The sequence below is a fragment of the Ictidomys tridecemlineatus genome, chromosome 10 (genome assembly GCF_052094955.1).
Source record: "Ictidomys tridecemlineatus isolate mIctTri1 chromosome 10, mIctTri1.hap1, whole genome shotgun sequence".
Taxonomy (NCBI): Eukaryota; Metazoa; Chordata; class Mammalia; order Rodentia; family Sciuridae; genus Ictidomys; species Ictidomys tridecemlineatus.
The window spans coordinates 83,891,919-83,912,951 of NC_135486.1; the positions used below are offsets into that span (position 1 = coordinate 83,891,919).

At 32.0% G+C, this 21,033-nt stretch overlaps 1 protein-coding gene and 1 non-coding gene across 2 annotated transcripts in view; one reads left to right on the forward strand and one right to left on the reverse strand.

Moving 5' to 3' along the window:
• The window catches only part of Malrd1 (MAM and LDL receptor class A domain containing 1), a 610,752-nt gene that overhangs the window by 407,369 nt on the left and 182,350 nt on the right, over positions 1-21,033 (reverse strand). The window contains exons 20-21 of the mRNA XM_078024684.1: positions 19,675-19,851; positions 18,302-18,464 (exon numbers count right to left, since the gene is read on the reverse strand). Coding sequence (XP_077880810.1) covers positions 18,302-18,464; positions 19,675-19,851 — 340 coding nt within the window. The remainder of the gene's footprint in view (positions 1-18,301; positions 18,465-19,674; positions 19,852-21,033) is intronic.
• Positions 2,877-2,978, forward strand: LOC120887795 (U6 spliceosomal RNA). The gene has a single exon (XR_005731118.2). It is a non-coding gene; the product is annotated as a U6 spliceosomal RNA (small nuclear RNA).

The following is a 21,033-nucleotide window of genomic DNA, read 5'->3' on the forward strand; positions in this document are numbered from 1 at the left end:
ATATAAAAGTCCTGGGGTTGTAGCTCAGTAGTAAAGTACCCCTGGGTTCAATTCCCAGTACTAAATAAATAATTAAAATAATAGTATGACTCCAATCTCAGAAATAAAAGTGACTTTTACTTCTTTCCCTATAGTGATAACTTTTTTAAAAAAAATTATACAACCATCTTTCTTCCTGTGAATTTCTTGAGTAGAGACCCCTCCTTCTCCCACTAGGCCTGAAAATAAATCATAGTATATTGGAGGTGATTCGCTACAAACACAGCAGGAAATTCTATGTAAGTATTCTCAATCACTTATCTTCTATTTGGACAGAATTCAGACCTAAAGAAGCCCATCTCACATCACATAGTTCTCATTACAGATATTTAAAAAAAATTTCTTTTTTAAATGTTATATTGAAACTTTCATCACAATAAGTCAAACAAATAGTCTCATCTTGGATAATCTAGAGAAAATAGGGCAAATTCCAATCTTGTTCCATAGACGTTTTCAGGCTTCCCTCTTAAGATTCTCAATTTACAGTCTCAAATATACCTCCAGCTCATTACAGAGACAATTCTCTGTTTTAAATCCTCTGCTGGAACCCAGAGCCATCCTTACCCTTTGACACACTCTCTGGTACCCTAATGTTTGAAAAACGTGAACTTACATTTCCCAGAGTCCCTCCTTAACAGGGTTCTGACTAAAATCCTTCAATAAGAATTGAAACTCATGGTCTGGAAGATGAAAGAAAAGCTACTTTTGCTTTTTGGATACTGGCAGGCAGGCAAGTGGTCTCTGACAGGAGTGAGACTTGTAGCCATTTCTAGGCATTCTTTTGACTCTCCATTCAGTTGCTTCTAGAAATGAGATCATAACATAAATAGTTCTCTGCCATCCTTTCAATTTTCTGATTTTCTGAGATTCTTGGCAGCTTCTTTGACATTGCTTTCCCAATCCTTTCAAAGACTTTGAAAACACCTTAATCCCCTGCATTTAAAATCTTTTCCTGACTAGAATTCTTAAGATTGGTGCCTGTTTTCTTGACCAAAACCTGACCAATGCACAATCTTTTGATACTAAATTCCTTCTGCTGATTTGGGACATCAATATCAACAACTTAAAATGGATTTTAAATAGTTTATTAATATATATTTGTAAACAGAATTTGTTTGGTTAGGTACCAAGACTACAATGGTTAAAAAAAAAAAGAGAGAGAGAGACTTTCTCTTAACTCTCTTAGAGACTGTGGTCAAGAGAGACATACAAATTTCTTGCTTTCCAAAGATTTTATTTCTCCCTAGTTCACTCACATGAACTCCACTCAATAATTTCCACATTTTTTTTCTTTCTTTCTCAATCCTGTTTACAGGCAAACACCAGAAAAAAATGTTTAATTCATTTCTATTCATCATATGATTCACATCCAGCAACAGCTTCTGAATGTGCCCTTCCATTTTATACTCTTTAGCAGAATATTTAAGGCTCTCTGCAATTTAATCCAATATCCTTTCAAAATTATATCCCAAAGTGATAACTAACCTTTGACACTGCATTATGAGACATGTTTTTTGATAGTGAGTTTGTAGGGCTTTTTTAAAATTTATTTTTTATAGCTGACAATAACCATTAATATCTGTACTCTTATGCTCATATTTTTCAGATAATGAAATTAAAATTCAGAGAATCTGCATAATCATTGAAGTTAATGCAGCCAATGAGTTCTGGAGATGGGACTTAAAACCTAGTGTCATTTAATTCTAGAAACTGAGCACTATAATAAGCTAGGTGATGGTCACCAAAGACAAAAAGTCCTATTACTTGAAACCTGCAACTGTTACTTCATATGGCAAAGGCTATTCGGATGTGATTTAATGAGCAATTTGGGGATAGTATAATTGTCCTATGTCTTCTTGTATACCCTGGAGGCAATCACAAATGTGATGATAAAAAAGACAGAGAGCCACATTTGACAGAGTACACAGAAATGGAAGGAATGTGGCCACCATCAATCAAGGAATACTAGTGGCCACCAAAATGGAAAAAGCAATGAAGAGATTCTCCTCTATATCTTTTGTATGAGACACAGCCTTGCCAGCACTTTGATTTTGCCCTAATAATTCTGATTTCAGACTTTTGTCTTCAAAGTTTGGGCAAAATCAGACTTCCACTGTTTCAAGCCACCAAGTCTGTGATAATTTCTTATAGAAGCAAAATAAAACTTTTACAAGCAATGAAATTTTACACTATCACCTGCAGACAAAACCTTTGGTTCCCCAAAATGACCCAATCTGAGAAGGAATTAGGAGATGATGACCACAGGTTGAGTTTAAAGGTATTAATTTCAAGACTACAGAAGCCTAGGAGGAGAAACCTAAACCTAAAGGAAGTGGGATACCTGGAGACTAGGAATATTCTTACAAAATAAGATACCAAATCAGAGTAGGAACATCAAGATTTACTTGGGTAAAAGTAACCCCAAATATTATGTTTGGTCTTTTTTTCAGTTTTCAAATGCCCAAAGAAAATTTGGTCCTTGAAGTCATGGCAAGGCAAATCCTGAAAGATGGAAATAATTAATTGTCCCTGAAGAAAAGAGTGGCCATGCTGAAGCAGACTTGTAAGGCAGGTTAGAGGATAAAGCTTCAAAATTTGTAGCTGGGTGGACAATCAAGCTGATGTGTGATTTAATAAAACAAGCAAGGTAAAAGCAGATTCATCGCCACCTATCAGGCCTTTGTCTTTGACAGATGATACAGAACATTCTTATCAATAAATGTGAATAACAGAAAGAATTAAGGATTAATATGGAGACTTTACCACATAGAGATAGAGATCTCTCAGGAACAAGAAACAATTAAGTATAATTGCATCTCTTAAAAAATATTAAATTAGTGTTCACTTTAGCAGCACAAATACTAACACTGAAATACAAAGAAGATTACAATGGCCCCTGTGCAAGGATCACATAAATTCATGAAGTTGTCCACAATTTTTTTAAATGTGAAATCACATTTAAAAATAAATTAATAAGAGTAACTTTTGAATTCTGAACTCAGACTCTGAAATAAAGAAGGGGTAAGAATGAGATCATCCAAGCTCTGAAAGAAAATAATTGCAATTTCTATACCCAGCAAAACTATCCTACAGAATATTTCTTCTTTCAAAGAAGAAATAGAAACTTTAAATGACGAGGATAAACTAAAAGAATAATGACCACAGAGCTAGCACTACAAATATACATAAAGATATGTTACACACAAAAGAACTAAAACACAAATCACAGAGGTCTCAAATGTGTGACTCTCTAGGATAGCAATTAAGTTAAAATTAGGACAAAATTAAATATAAGAAAAAATATGGCAGAAAATAACAAATATTTATTCATAAAAACACTGACCATAAGTGATCTAAGCACATGAAAAAAAGATGTAGATTTGTAGAATAGATTTTGAAAATAGTTTCAACTATATCCTGTTTGCAAGAGAATCATCATATAGGCAAAGACATCTTCAAGCTGAAAATAAAAGAGTGGAAAACTATATTCTACATGAATGGAGTCCTAAAACAATCTGGAGTAGCTATTCTCATCTCTGACAAACAGATTTCAAGAAAAAGCTTAACCAGAAGAGATAAAAATGGTCAATACATATTGGTAAAGGGAATAATCCAACAAGAAGATATAGCAATAGCAAATATTCATGCCCCAATTGTCAGTGCATCTAACTACATAAAACAAACACTTCTTGACATTAAATCTCAAATAGATCCCAGTACAAGAATACTAGGTGATTTCAACACATTCCTCTCACCAATAGATAGGTCATCCAGATGTAAAAATCAATAAGAATACTTCCAACCTAAATAACACCATATATTTAATGGACTTAACAGATCTCTCTAGACTATTTCATCTCAAACAGTCGAATCCACTTTCTTCTCAGCAGATTCAGGACCTTTTGAAAAACAGACCATACTTAACATCACAAAGCCAGTCTGATCAAATACAAAAATTAATTCTATGCATCTTATCAGGCCATAATGGAATGAAATTAGAAATTGACAGTAAGAAAATTATAGAAACCACCTACACATATGAAGATTGAAAAATACTTTTTAAAATGAGGAGTCGATAGTAGAAGAAATTAGAATAGAAATTTTAAAATTTCTATACTCAAATGAGAATAGTGATACAATGTACCCAAATCTCTGGAATACTATGAAGGTTTAAAATTTCTATACTCAAATGAGAATAGTGATACAATGTACCCAAATCTCTGGAATACTATGAAGGATTAAAAGAAAAGAAAGAAATATCTTCAATAAAATCTAATGCTATATCTCAAGGTCCTAGAAAAGAAGGAAATAATTAAGATTAGGTCCAAATAATTAAAATCAGAGCCAAAATTAATGAAATTGAGAAAAAATGCAAAGTATAAGTGCAACTTTATAAAGATAAGCAACGTTGAGAATCCTTTGTCCAAACTAACCAAAAGAAAGAGAAAATTCAAATCAATAAACTAAGAGACAAAAAAGAGATATCATTACAGACATTTCTGAAATATAGAAGATCATCATGGATGATTTTGAAAATTTGTATTTCAATAAATTAGAAAAACTAGAAATAATGACCAATATCTATATTGTTTTGACCTACTGAAATTGAACCAAAAGGATATAGAACATTTAACCAAACCAATAGCAACAAAATAGAAAAAAGATAAATCACAATGGATGCTCAGTTAAGTTCTTCAAGACACTTAAAGAAGAACTAACACAAATTCTCTGCAAATTATGGCAATTCTTCAAAAGACTAAGAATTGAAATACAAAGGGAGGGAACATTCTATGAAGCCAGTATCACCTTGATACCAAAACCATGTAAAGCTACATCACACACACACAAAAGTATAGACCAAAATCCTTGATTTACATATTAAAAATTCTTAATAAAATTTTAGCAAATTATATACAAAAGGTTAAAAATCATCAAGTTGGTTTTATCCCAGGAATGCAAGATTTTTGAATATATGTTAATAAATAAATGTTATTTATCACATACAAGGTATCAAGAACAAAAATCACATGATCATCTCAACAGATGCAGAAAAAGCTTTTAATGAAATTCACCCTCATTCATGTTAAAAACACTGAAGAAACTAGAAGGAACATACTTAAATACCACAAAGGCCATATATGACAAACCCTCGATAGAGACAAACTGAAAGCATTTCCTCTACAATCAGGAGTAAGACAAGGATATCTACTCTTACCAATTCTCTTCTAGTTTCAAGCGTAGTTCTTGAAACTAGCCAGAGCCATAAGGCATGAGAAGAAAATTAAAGAAATACAGTGGAAAAGAAGAAGTCAAGTTATCTCTGTGTGTTGATGACAAGACCCTATATTTAGAATGTCCAAAGCCTCCACCAGAAGACTTCTTGAACTGATGAACAAATTCAGCAAATTTGCAGAAGACAAGATCAGCACAAAATAATCAATAGCTCTCCCATACTCCAATAATGAATCCACTGAGAAAGAAATCAAGTAAACTGTTCCATTCCACAATAGCCTCAAAAAATTACTTTGGGAGTCTGTGGTTGTAGCTCACTTATAGAGTGCCCGCCTAGCATATGTGAGGCACTGTATTTGATCCTCAGCACCACATATAAATAAATAAAATAAAGGTATTTTGTCTATCTACAACTTAAAAAATATTTTTTTAAAAATTACTTGGAAATAAATCTAACTAAGGAGATGAAAGACCTTTACAATGACAATTATAAAATACAGAAGAAAGAAATTGAAGAAGACCTTAGAGATGGAAAGACCTATCATGATCATGGATACATAGAATTAGTATCATGAAAATGGCCAAACCACTAAAGGCAATCTCCAAATTCAATGCAGTGTCCATAAAAACATCAATAATGTTCTTCACAAAAATAGAAAAAAATAGTCCTAAACTTTAAGTGGACAAATAAAAAATCCAGAATAGCCAAAGCCATCCTGAGCAACATGAATGAGGCTAGAGGCATCATAATATATGATTTTCATTTGCACTACAGAGAAATAGTAACAAAAACAGCATGCTATCATCATAAAAACAGACAAACAGATAAGGAAGCTAATGAAATAGACTAGAAGGCACAGAGGAAAATCCATGTAAATACAATTATCTGATGCTTCACAAAGATGATAAAAGCAGAAGTTGGGGCTGGGGTTGTGGCTCAGTGGTAGAGCACTCGCCTTGCACGTGCAAGGCCCTGGGTTCAATCCTCAGCACCACATAAAAACAAATAAATAAAATAAAGGTATTGTGTCCAACTACAACTAAAAAGTAAATTTAAAAAAAGCACAAGTTGGAGAAAAGATAGCCCTTTTTTCTTTTTCTGTTGTTTGGGTTATTTATTTATTTATTTGCTTGTTTGTTTATTGTATTGGGGATGAAACCCAGGGGTACTTGAACACTGAGCTACATCCCTAGTCTATTTTGAGATAGAATCTCTCTACTAAGATGCTTAGTACCTCACTGAGGATGGCTTTAAACTTGCAATGCTTCTGCTTCAGACTCCCAGATCTCTGGAATTATAGGTGTGTGCCTCGATGCCCATTGAAAAGATAGCCTTTTGAACAAATGGTTCTGAGAAAACTGGATACCCATATGTAAAGAATGAAACTATATCCCTACCACTTATTTGGCTCAAAAATCAACTCAAAGTGGATTAAAGATTTAGGAATCAGAGCAAAAACAGTGAAACTGCTAGAAGAAAACACAGGGGCAACACTCCAACATATTGGAGCAGGCACTAACTTCTTAATAGGTGCCTAACACAAATAAAACCAAGAATCAATAAGTTGGATAGCATTAAATAAAAGAAGGAAACAATTAGGAACATGAAGTGAAAACATACAGAATGGGAGAAAATCTTTGCCAGCTATTCCTCAAATAGGGAATTACCAACCCAAATATATAAGGAACTCAAAAAACATACCCCCCCCACACACACACCTCATAACCCTCTTAATAAATAGGCAGAAGATCTTAAGAGACAATTCTCAAAAGAAAAAATACAAATGGCTAACAGATACATAAAGAAAAAAAAAGTTCAACATTCTTACTAATCATGGAAATACAAATAAAAACTACATTGAAATTTCATCTCACCCCAGTCAGAATGAAATTAACAACAATACAAATTAGAATAATTGCTTGCAAGAATGTGGGGTAAAAGGTACACTTATACATTACTGATGAAACTGCAAATTAGTACAACCACTTTGGAAAAAACTATGGTGATTCTTCAAAAGACTAGGTCACCATATGACCCAGCTATCCCAGTCCTTGATATTTAACCAAAAGAACTAAAATCAGCATATTATAGTAATACATGCATACCAATGTCCATCACAATCCACATCACAATCCACAATGGACAAGTTATAGAACCAGCCTAAAAGCCCATCAATTAATAAATGGATAAAGAAAATGTGACACATATACACAATGTAGTTCTATTCAGCCATGAAGAATTAAATCATGTCAATGAATGGACCTAGAGAATACCATACTAAGTGAAATATGGCAGACTCTCAATGTCAATAGCCAAATGCTCTCTCACATGCAGAATACAGAAAGAGGGAAGAATTTTAAAAAGGATATTTCACACAAATAGAATAGAGACAAAAATAGAATAGAGGGCAGTTGAATAGAAGAAGAAGACTGAGATGGAGGGAGGACAGGAGGGAAACAAAGTATTGGGGAATAAAATTCACTAAATTATGTTATGTGCATGTATAAATATATCACAATCTATTACAATTTTATATACAACTGCAATGCAATAATTTTCGATTAGAATTTGTAACACAATAATTTGGAATGCAAAAATGAACCTCACTATTATATATAACTATAATGCTGTAAGTGTTAAAAACATATTACATCAACTGGCTTATTATTAACCCAGATGAGATTCTTTTCCCATACCATTTTACCATTTGAAATTATCAGGTGAATTTAAGTTATAATTGAAACACATTGAAACCATAGAAACACAGTAAAAACTGAAGGCAAAATTTATTTATATTTAGAGTGGAGAATGTGTTTCTAAGCACAAAAATGATAAATGATAAAGAATAAAGTTAGCAGACATAATTGTGTGTAACTTAGAAACTTTTAGGGAAGAGAAAATAGGATAAAATGATAACCAAAGTCCAATGAAAAGTTGGGGAAATTTTTTTTCATAATAGATTTATAAAATTAAATGAATTCCTTAAAAGATTTTATAAATCCAGGAGAAAAAACATGAGTACTATATACTTCAAACCAAGCTAGGGAACACAAAGGGGAAACACAGTCTCAAAAATACAGTTAGGGGCTGGGGTTTTGGTTCAAGTGGTAGCGCACTCACCTGGTATGAGCAGGGCACTGGGTTCAATCCTCAGCACCACATAAAAATAAAAATAAAAAAAATAAAGATGTTGTGTCCACCGAAAACTAACTAACTAACTAACTAACTAAATAAATAAATAAATAAATAAATAAATAAAACATTAAAAAATTCTCTCTCTCTCTCTCTCTAAAAAAAAAATACAGTTAGGAAAGGTACAAAGAAAAGAACAAAACAGCATCATTAGTACCAAGAAATTTAAAAATACACAATTGGATGCTATTTTGATCTATCAAATTAGAAAATGTGAAACATATTGAAATACACCAGTGTTGGCAAATATAACAGAAAAATAGACACTGTCATATACTGCTAGCAAAAATGGTACATTTAAAACTTTGATTCAGAAGTCTTAAAGTATGAATGATAATTAAAATAAAAATTGTACTTCCTCTGTTTTCTTTCCTCTCAGTATATAATCTAAGAAGTGGGCTAGGCCATATTCATTGAATAGTGATTAAAATTGGTCTTTTTATATTTATTACAGAAATATAGTTAATATTTCCCTTAATGAAATATTATTGGCCCATTAAAAATATTGGTAAATAGTGAATTGCAGATCATATATAGAATTAAAAGAAGATTAGAAAATAATATAGTCATTATAATCATTTTTATTGAAAATATATTTGCATATATATATATATATATATACACATACATACACACACAATGCTTATGTCATGTATTATGATTATGGGTGTTTTCATTGTTTTTCTTTTTTACCTATATTTAAATATTTTCAAACAGTGAAAATGAATTTTTTGGGGGTAAAATAAAAGGATTTTTAGCAACATAGGAGTTAAGAATTTATTAAAGGAATCAGCATATGGTCTTTAAGCATGACATTATTTTAATCACTGTGTAATAAAATCCAAAAAATCCAAGTACATACTATTTAAGATAGACATACAAGTAAGCACGTACCCCCCCCCCCATTGGTTGTTGCCTGAAGGGTCTATTCTTGGAACAAGAAGGACTTTCTATTGAGTATTACAATGGCTATTCATGTACATGCTGGCTACATGTCTAATGAAGCCTTCTCTTCTCAGTGGCTCAGGAAACAAATGCTTAATATAAGAATGAACTGTACAACTAGTCGAGAAGACCTATGAACCTTCGGGGCAATGAAGATCATTGGTTTGAGTAACTGATATATATATCAATCACTATGTCAGAAGATCACACTGATGGTATAAAAATGATTCATATGAGATACAGCAGGTTCATACTTTCAAATTCTTGTCTCACTACAGATAGTTAAGGTAAAGGAAATTTACCTTTCTGTAGTTGAAGAATGTTTTTTCCTCCAAAATCTGTACAACAATAACAATTCTATCTATCTATGACCTAGACTAAATTCACATCGTATTGATGGAGTCAAAGGAAAAGCATTTTAAAAATTGATACAATAAAACAAACCTTTTAATTTTTGAATGCAATTGACTGTAATATTAAAGTTATAATTTTGTTTTATAGTCAAAAGAGGCTATATTTTTAGCAACACAACAAAAAGTCATATATTATGAATATCTTCTTAAACTTTAGCTTTTATAGCAAATATGCTACTTAATCACTTTCTACATATGTTGTTATTTTAGAAGAGGTATGCACCCATTTCTTAAAACTCCTTACAAGTTAAAAAATTTTGAATACAATTAAAACTTATAATTTAATTCACTTCATTAAAAATGAATTACTGATATGTGTAAAAATGTATAAAATAAGTTCTTAACTCCAGGTAAGTCTAAAATAATAGCATTTTTCTTATTTCCAAGAGGTATAATCATACTTTACATTCAGTCTGTGGTAGTTCAGTCAGAATGCCACTTGCTAGCAAGGATTAAAGCAGTTAAAAGAAAATGTCAACACTTAATTTGTATCTGATAATTTGAACTTTTATATTTATGGCAGTAAAACTATTAACAAAAACTGGTATTTAACCATTATTTTCAATTAAAAAATTTGGATTTCTAAGAAATTTTGTTGAGAGAAAATAAAGGTATTTAAACTGATCTATAAAATAGTGTCTTATTTTCTTACTAAAGAAGGCTCTAAGCAGACAGTAAATATGGTAATAATCTCTAAGGGACTAAAGTTTTAAAAATCGTTATTCTAACAGAGCAGAAAATATTACACAATTATCAGTTTATTGAAGCTTTTATCCATATTAACATCCAATACTAGATAGATAATGATATTCAGAATTGTGTCACACAAATACAGTTTTCATTTTTACATGTCTTTTAGTTTATGATGTCAAGATTGTACAAACATACAATATAGGTAGGGATGTAGGTACACTTGCAGAGTGAGACTATTCTCATTTTCACCTTAGAAATAATGATTAGCATTATGAAAAACAAAGAAAAATCTGAATACTTCCGTGCTTGTCAAATAAGAAACATGTTGAAATTGTGTTCTCATTTGCCTAGTAATTTTAAAGGCTACATCATCAAATGAAATTTTTCAACAATATGAAATCCAGCCCTGAAATCCCAAATAGTCATTGCCAGGTAATCAATAAAATTTGTATGTTTGTTTTAGATTCAGTTCAAAAGAAAGACAATATCATTTTATTTGGATCTATAGAAATAAGAAAATATATAGGCAAGAAGTTTGAGAAAACACATTGCGTATCAGACAATGAATGAGGTAAGCTAGAGAGTGACATAAAATTATGTTTTTAGGTCCATTCAGGCTAAACTATTCTTCCCCAACTATTTCTCAATTGTAATAGTTACTTTACAATGTATAACTTTGATTTTATGTTTTAAGTGCAGCTACCCTGGAGCATTTTATTTTCTGAAACATTTTGTTCTTTAAAAAAAAAATCAGTCACTGACTTATAGAAAAATGAAGCTACTCTGATCAAAACTGGAATCAGGAAGCAGAAAAGCCACTCTTTTTAAGCATCCCTTGCCCACTTCCTGCCACAGACATCCCTGATGATGGGCTTATTCTCACACCATCTAGGAATGGTAGTAAAAATAGATTCCCTGCTCTGTTCCCAGAGATTTTTATCCAAGTGTTTCAAAATCTGCATTTATGTGTGGATATATAGAGACAAAGTGTGTATATATACATTTTTTATTTGTATGTGTGTGTGTGTGTGTGTGTGTGTGTATGTGGGCACGCATGTATACATGTTCATGTGTGTGTAAATTTTCTATGGTCCTTGATCTACATCTTGAGAAATTTTGTCCAAATGGTCTATGATGCTCATAATCAGAAATCACTAACTATGCACAGGTTTTCTAATAGATATCATTCTACGTGAATAATGAACTATGGAGAACTTAGTTTTGCCTAAGGGGGAGATTTCTTCCCCCTAAGAAATCTTACCACCCACATGATAGACATTTAGTCAAATAAAATGGATTTTAGGATTAAGGACATAAAATTGTACTCTCTTTAGGCCTCCAGCAGTAGAAATAAATAAACTGGGCTAAAGAAAAGCTTTTTCTATGTGATAGAGATGATCATAAAGCTTATGATGCTTAGCTATGAACCAACATATTTAATATTACAGTAACATTGCCTGGACTGAAAGAGTTGGTCAATTAAATTGATTTTGGAAGTCTGAGTACAAGATTCTGAGATCATATGAAATTACAACTCTGCCAAATTTATAGTACTCTCAGCATATTTAAACTTGAATGAACTATATAAACCCAGATGCTGAATGATCTAAATATATTGATTCAGTACTATGCAAATAGCATTTAAAAAAAATTTCAGCTGAGAAGAACTACTATTTTTGCCAACTTTCCTAGTAGTTGCTGGATCATGAATGGGCACAAACTCATTTTGAGTCTGTTTTCATTTTTTTAAACTAGATTATGGGAATTTTTTTCCAAAATACTAAGAAAAAACATTTTTTTCTATAAAATGTTCTCTCATTGCATAATTTACAGGAAACATAAAACTCATCCAATCCCAATCTCAAGAGGACTTAGAAACTGCAAATTATGATACCTTCATCAAATGCATTTTGTTTTGTTATTTCATTGGATTATAGTTGAGAACTGTTCTCATTTCATGATTGCCATCTTAGGAAAACACAAGGCCTGGCATCCTCACATGGGCCCTGCTGAGCAGGATGCAAGAAGAATCCATGCATCAAGTCCTGTACAGCATCTGCTTAGCTATAACAGAAGAGATGGCTTTTCTAATTCATATAAATATTGGAAGAACTAGCTGTGTGGAATGGTGTCACTCTCCCAAAACAACAAATAAAAAATAAAAATACAATGCTAACTTTACATCTCAAAGTTTATTTCAGATGTACAAAAGCTAGTCCATTAAAGTATGGAGATATATATATATATATATATATATATATATATATATATATATATATTAGAATATATAATATATATAATATATATATTAGAATGTATAATATATATATAAGAATGTCATAATATATAATATATTATATTAGAATGTCATTTCGACATTCTAATATATATATATATTAGATACAATATATATACATTCTAATATATATATATTAGAATGTCATAATAATAATATATAATATATATATATTAGAATGTCATTTCGAATTTCATTCAATTTAGCTTACATCATTTCATTTTCATGATGAAATATATACATGCTAATATTCTATGACTCAACTCCACAGTGAAAATTTCCCTCCATATCCCTCCCCTACCAGGCCTTTTCTAGACGTTTTATTGCTTCATTAAGTGTTTAAAGTGGGAGAATATTTTGAAATATATCAATGTGATTTTTTTCTCTTGTACTTGCTTATAAATGATCTTTCCCATCCTGAGCCAGAAGCAATCTTTGCCTTAGGGAGAGCTGGGAGAGTGTACATACAAAGAAAAAGAAATAATTGACATAAATCTTTCTTGATTTTCAAAACTGGTCTTGAAAACTCTTTTAGAAACAATGGCTTTTAAAATGTGGCTTTAACTCTGCCACTTAAAAAAAAATGTGGCTTTAAATTTCTAGAGCCAGACACCAGGGAGAATAAAACCTTTTTCTAAATTAGCAAAGCTTGGCTTTAAATATTAACTATAAAAAAAACACAAAACTTAGAAAACTGTGCTTGGAGTTTTACTGTAAGCCACAGAATAGGATACATGGTGCATAAGAACTATTTCCTACCACAAAGTAAAAAATATCCACAATTCCTTGGCTAGAGAGAAGGTGAGAGAGAGAGAGAAAGACAAGAATAGATATGGACCTAGGGGCTGGCTACTCCCTGCTTCACGATTTGTTGTCATGGAGAGCACATCCATGAAATATTATCTGACTATTAGCTATTCCTGTTTAAAATATATTTAATTTTGTGGCTTTTAGTTTGTAATCATAAAACACCAGACATTTAAAAATAATGCAACAAATTGAGAAATGCTAGTGCCTGGGACTCCTCTGGTATTTGCATCTACTGGAGGTGGTGGGTTGAGGGGAGATGCAAACAAGCTATTGGCTTATATAATATGCTGAATTAAATCTATTTATACTTCAACATTGATATGTGAGATCCTAGTCCAGCCTACCTCTTTTTTAAAGGTAATATAGATCATTAGTGAGATGTGTTTTATTTACCTAAGGCAGAGAAACTTTCTGAAATTTGCTTTATTTTGAGTCAGAAGTAGCCCAAGGGAAAATTTGTATGTGAGAATTCCAAAATATGACTTGCCAATTGACAAAACACAATTAAAACAAAGCAGTATCAGTACCCGCCTACTCTGTATAGTTTGCACAGATATTCTGCTAACATTTCATTCAAATGATGGTAAAATTTGAATAATATTAATAAAAGAAAATGATAGAAAAAGAAAGCTCCGAAAAATGGAAAAAGTTCAGCCCAAGAATATGACTGGATAGTAAATATCTTATAACTGCCATCAAAGGCTATTTTAGCCATAGCAGTCAGGGACAGGATAACATATATGCCATTAGTTTTCTTTGAAGAAGCAACCACAGAAGTTGGGAGTCATGGAATCTTAACTGTGAACAGGGGTAAAAAGGCCTGAAGATTTTCAAAAGATTCTCTGTGAAATGGGGATACTTTTTTGTCTGCCATAATGTTTCCCTGAAATCAGAATCAAGAAAAAAGGAGGTGATATTGTAAGTCATGAGCACTGAAAAACTTTTTGAAGTACAAAATAGGGGAAAGCATCAGTTATTGAACCCTGAAAAAGAAGACCCAAATAAATGATGATAGCCATGAAGCAAAATGAAATAACAAAGTCCAAAAATAAAATAATTTTTTAAATGAAAATGAGAAGATAAAGTGAACAAGAAAACTTTAGAGAAAAAGTAATAAAAACCACAGATGAAAAATAAGACAGATAAAGATGAGTACTTGAAAGACAGAAGCTGGAAAATTAGAAAAAATAATCCACTAATATTGGAAGATATAATTGTATTTTTTGGATATTCTATTGTCTTTATAAATATTCTCCTAAGTCAACACCATTAATTCTTTATCTTTGCTTTTTAAATTAAAAAAATTCTTTCTTCCAAAGTCAAATTAATACTTCTATCAGTATCTCAGATTCTTATCCCTATAAATAGGTCCTAACACACCAGATTGAGTGTAAGTGTGTGTGGGGGGGTGTGTATAAATATATATATATGTGTGTGTGTGTGTGTGTGTGTGTGTGTGTGTGTGTGTTTAGACACATAAATAGCTGCATAATTTTAAGGTAGGATTTTCTAGATGGAGCAAGTAAGGAAGAAAACTTTAAGAAATGACAAATTTTATATACATAAATATACATATTATATATATGCGCGCACACACACACACACACACACACACACACACACACGCCAAAAAAAAAACCAAAAAAAAATGACAAATTTAACTACTTAAATTGGAAAACATCCATAATTCAAACATCATCACAGAGACATCTGGTAAAACATGGTGGACATATCATCTGACAATGAAGACTACAACATCAGGATCACTTGTATAAACCTTCAAGTTAACTTTTAAGGGTCTTATTCTTAAACATTAATGGAGACCCAAAGATTATCAAACAAAGGATAAAAGTCTCTAATATACAAAAAAAAAAGACATCCAAACAAACAGTAAAATAGAGAAAAGAGAAACAGAGATAATGTAGAAAGAAAAAGTCTTAAACAAGAAACAGGAAGTCGTAGGGCTTAGGAAATTAGGGATTTAACACTCTATGCTGGCTGAAGGGATGGACCAGAAAAACAGCTGTGCTGGCAGATTACAGAGAAAAGTGTAGAGACACATGGCAAAGACCTTGACAGGAAGGCCTCCCATGAAAAGTTGGGGTGGGGAGAGGAGGAGATGAGCTTAAGCATTTTATTTATTTATTTTATTTTATATATGGAAGCAGAATGCATTATAATCCTTATTACACATATACAGCACATTTTTTCATATCTCTGGCTGTAGACAAAATATATACACACGATTTTGTGTCCTCATACCTGTACTTTGGATAATAATGATCACCATGTTCCACCATCATTTCTAATCCCATGCCCCCTCCCTTCCCCTAAAACACCTCTGCCCTATCTAGAGTCCATCTATTCCTCCCATGCTCCCTCTCCCTAACCCATTATGAATCAGCCTCCTCGTTATATCAAAGAAAACATTCGGCATTTGGTTATTTGGGATTGGCTAACTCAATAACTGGAAGTTAACACTGACGTTGGGGAAAAGATCATGAGGTGCATAAAACATCTAAGGAAAATAAATGAGGCACTTGTTAATTTCAATCTAAGACACTGTAAACAAAAGAAACAATCATCATGAAACATCCAACACAGAAATGAAAAAAAGAACCAGAATACTGCTGAGATAAAATAATTAAACCAAGTTGTATACAAAAATATTGGAAAAATGGGAGAGATAAAAAAGGGGGTTGGGAGGACACTAGGAGTTCCATTTCTTATAACAGGAAGTCAATAAAGTCTAATAATAGAATGAATCCGACATTAGTTTCCTATGTGCATGTACGATTACATGACCAATGTAATTCTACATCATGTACCACCAGAAGAATGAGATTTTTATATTCCATATATGTATAATATGTCAAAATATATTCTACTGTCATGTATAATTAATAAGTACAAGTAAAAAATATAGTCTAAAGTTGTTGAATCAAGTCTTGGCTGTGTATTATTTTACAAATAAGGACCAGTTACCTATAACCGATCCCTCGTAAAAGGTAGAAGAGTGAATCAAGTCTTAGGGCATATGAAGACAGCTCCAGGAAATTGGATTGGAATCATTGGAAGTAGTACAGTTATTTGTCATTATAAGACTGTCACTCCTCTGTCACTTTTAGACTATGTGCATATAATCCATGTGATAAAAATAATGTGTAAAATGTGACACAAAAAATAAAAAGGAAAATAATAAAAACAGGAGTTGATATATAAAGGATACAAACATGCCTACAAATCTGTAAAATATTCTCACATTTCCAAAAATATTAAAAACTGAAAAAAAATAATAGTGAATACAATAAAGAAAGAAATTGCATTTGATATCTAGTTTGCCCTTGCTTTATCTGCCCCAGCCATACTGGTCTTCTGGCACAGACCCAGTGCAGAGTATTTTCATTTGGGCTCCATTAGAAGAATCCATTCATTGTACACTAACCCTTTCCTGGTTACCATTTTTCTCTTTAGCATATGTTCCATTTGTAATGCTCTCTATTTATTGGTTTAATGAATTGCCTATCATTTGAGAAATATGGTTCCCGTGGAGATAAACTAATGAATCAAAGAGATGATTCTTGCTTTCTACATAAGAGAGAAAACATTCAACATTTGATTTTCTGAGTTTGGCTTATTTCACTTAGCATGATGTTCTCCACTTCCAACTATTTATTGGCAAATGCCTTACTCTCATTCTCCTTTGTGGCTGAGTAAACCTCCATTGTGTATATGCACCACATTTTCTTAATCTTTTCATCTACTAATGGGCATCTGGGCTGATTCCATAACTTGACTATTGTGAATTTTGCTGCCAGAAATATTAAAGTGGCTATTAATATTAAAGTAGTATACTGAATTTAAGGTTTTTGGATAAATACCAAGGAGTATAGTAGCTGGGTCATATGGTGGTTCCGTTCCTAATTATTGGAGATTTTTCCTTACTGCTTTCCAGAGTTTTACAAATTTGCAGTCCCAACAACAATGAATGAATGTACCTTTTTTCACATTCTCACAGCATTTGTTCTTATTTGTATTCTTGATTGCTTTTCTGATGGGAGTAAGAACAGATAATTTTTTAAAATATTTTTTTTAGTTGTAGTTGAATACAATACCTTTCTTTTATTTATTTATTTTTATGTGGTGCTGAGGATCAAACCCAGTGCCTCACACATGCTAGGTGAGCGCTCTACTGCTGAGCCACAATCCCAGCCCAGAACTGATAATTTATGTTAACAATGGTTTTCAAGATGTGGTGAAGTTAATACACACACACACACACACACACACACACACACACACATATATATATATATATATACTTTTTCATGCTTTTCTCTAATTTCTATGACATGCACAACATTCATCATTCATCGTTATTGTTCTTTTTTTGTCAATGGACCTTTATTTTTTTATTTATTTATATGCAGTGCTGAGATTTGAACCCAATGCCTCACACATGCTAGGCAAGTGCTCTACCACTGAGCTACAACACCAGCCCCAACATTCATTGTTTTTTAATTTTCTTTTTCAATATTCTATGAAAGAAGACATTTGGTGCTCTCATTATTTAGCTTAAATATTCATCTTTACTCTATAGCACTGGCCTACAACAAGAATTTGAAAGTTGCTTGATAAATATTTCCTACAAAAGAGGTTAAAAAATATGGGGTTACTTACTTTGTATGATCTACTGATGGCCTGTGGTCTTCTTCCCCATGATGAATACTGTTTCCATTACCAAGTCCCCACCTGAATATGTTTGAATCTTGTTGTAAATTTGCTTGGAATGGCAGATACCATTTACATAAGGTTTTTTTCTCAAATGTGCAAACTTCCATAACTTGGATAGAGTAAAACAAAGAGAAAAGTGAGTCACAATAAATAGGTTAATAAATAGCAATTCCTACCTATACAGCACTTCCTAACTTTTGGCTTTTAAAATAATAATATAAATCCTAAGAACAATTACAATAATTAGCAAGTGGTTTGCATAATCACTAGGAGAGTTTCAAAAATATCTAGGTTTATTCTATTTAAGACTTGATAGTAATAGAAATATGAGAATAACTTCATTTGCTAATAATCTTCTCTTTGCAGAGATGTTAAGTAGCTGCTGGCAGCATTGCCAGTCTTATGACTTTCCAGCTTAACAAGTATATTCTTCTTTGTACAGTAATATTGAAGAGCAAAATTTTAGTTCTCTCTCTAGAGATGTTATTGCAAATTCCAAGCCACATAAGTTCAAGGGAATATGATTCACAATTTTTGATATTGCTTTGTTTCCTTAAAAGTTTTTTTTTTAAGTGTCTTGTAATGATTGTATTCTAATAACATAGGAAATTATAAGCCCAGTGAATTTTTTGGTTGTAGGAGTTTTATAGGAGAATTTTTTTTAAAATTCTTACAACCTTTTTTCTCTCTCTCTCTGTGAACACACATCTATCTATCTTAAATTCTGTTGCTAGAGTAAAAAAAATCAATTCAATGAATTCCTATGTGTACTATAGAAAACCCGAAGTGCACTCCATCTTTATGTCATTAACAGTGACTGCACTACTTCCATCATTTAGATACTTAAGTATATGTCCCATCTGTACTAAAATTGTTTTCCTTATGACCTCTACATATTTGATAGAGTGTTCACTGTTATGCATTTTGGCAATGGCCAAATTTGAATGAATGAATCTAATTGGAGGTGTTGTAACGCTGCTTCTCTAAATAGTCCATATTTAATGGTGTTAGGAGTAGATACAAAAAGGGGAATGGATAAAGAACAGGTAGTAAATGGTAATCTCTGAGTCAAGTATAGTTAAAAAATAGTTTTGAATACAAAACATTAATCTAAAGACACTTTCCTGCTGGGGGCCTGCTAGAAAAATGCATGCCGATTCTTCTACTTTTAACTTTATATTAGTAGATCTCACACTAAGAAGTATGCTGAGCCATGCTGAAAATTTCTATGACATTAGACTGTACTACCTAAGATTATACTAGCATTTTCTTATCTACTTTATGGCTACAATCAATACAAAATTTAGTAATTCACTTACCACACGATAATTCATCTGATTTGTCAGGGCAGTCATATCTAAAATCACATTTTTGAATCTTTTCAACACAGTGACCATCAGACCTACAGACAAATTCATTGTCTGTGCAGTTGTTTGGAGGTAATGTTACTGGCACAGAAGTTTCTGGTGGAGATGGAATGTCCACAGGCAAATTACCTTAAGAAATAATACAGGTGAATTACTTAGGTGTTCTTCTATTTCTTTTAAGAGTTTACACAATGAAGATTTCCAAATACATGGAAAAAGAGTTCAGAGCAGTCCAAATAAATGGGATCCCCAAAGACATGACATAGAAGATCAATGAGAACCAAGAAAGTTTTAGATGCTGGTATTGAGAAGCAGATCCAAGGTCTGGATAAACCTTCTAATCCATTAGGTAAATAAACTTTGTTCTTCCACTGCTGCAATGAATTTAACATCTCCTCATCTTTATTCCCAATATTCTCACAAGACTCAACTTTGCAGAATAAACCTGAACCAGAAGTCTTCATCTATTATATTTGGAAAAACTAAGTTTATCACTTCTGAAATTATGGAAGTTGGAAAATATTTATAAAAGTAGATTTTTATACATGAAATTGTTTAATATGCATGTTTAACATCTCTGTGTCAAGCACATAATGGATGTCCCAAATCTAAATCCAAAATGCCATCTCTGCCATAAGAAAATTTTTTGACTAGTGAACAAAATAGTCAAATATAATTTTCATTACTGTTCTATGTGATAACTTTTGACACAAGTTATAATTCTATTGAAGCAAGAATGACATCTTTTCTTTCACCTTTGTATACACAGCACAATTCTTAGACTACGTATTTGGTAGTCATACTATCATTAGCAAGTGAACAGATGGGTGGAGGAAAGATGAATGGATGAATAACACAGAATTAATGAACAAATGTAAAGATTATCAGTGTATTAAAAGAATGCAGAGGAAAAGCCTGTATCAGATGGGATTAAGATTTCTTAATCTTAGTTTAAGATAGTACCTAAACTAACAAAATAAGTTTACCTAGCTAGATGAGTAATGATACAAGGTCTTTATAACAATGAGAAAAAAATTAAGACCTGTTGGTTCTTAATATTGACAGAATTTGGCTTGAGGATATATTGTGATATGAGAGTATATGTGATTGACTACTTTGACCTGGTATACAGTTACCAGGTCAAAATAGTCAGGTGAGACCAATTTGGGATTATGTAATAACTCAAGAGACTGTGGAGAAACACCAAGATACCAAATTTTTATTTAAAGAAATATATTTTTCTGGTGTTAGTACGGAGGATGTGTTGGAGGTAGCTCTGACATGGGGAACCTAGAACAATTATGATTTCTT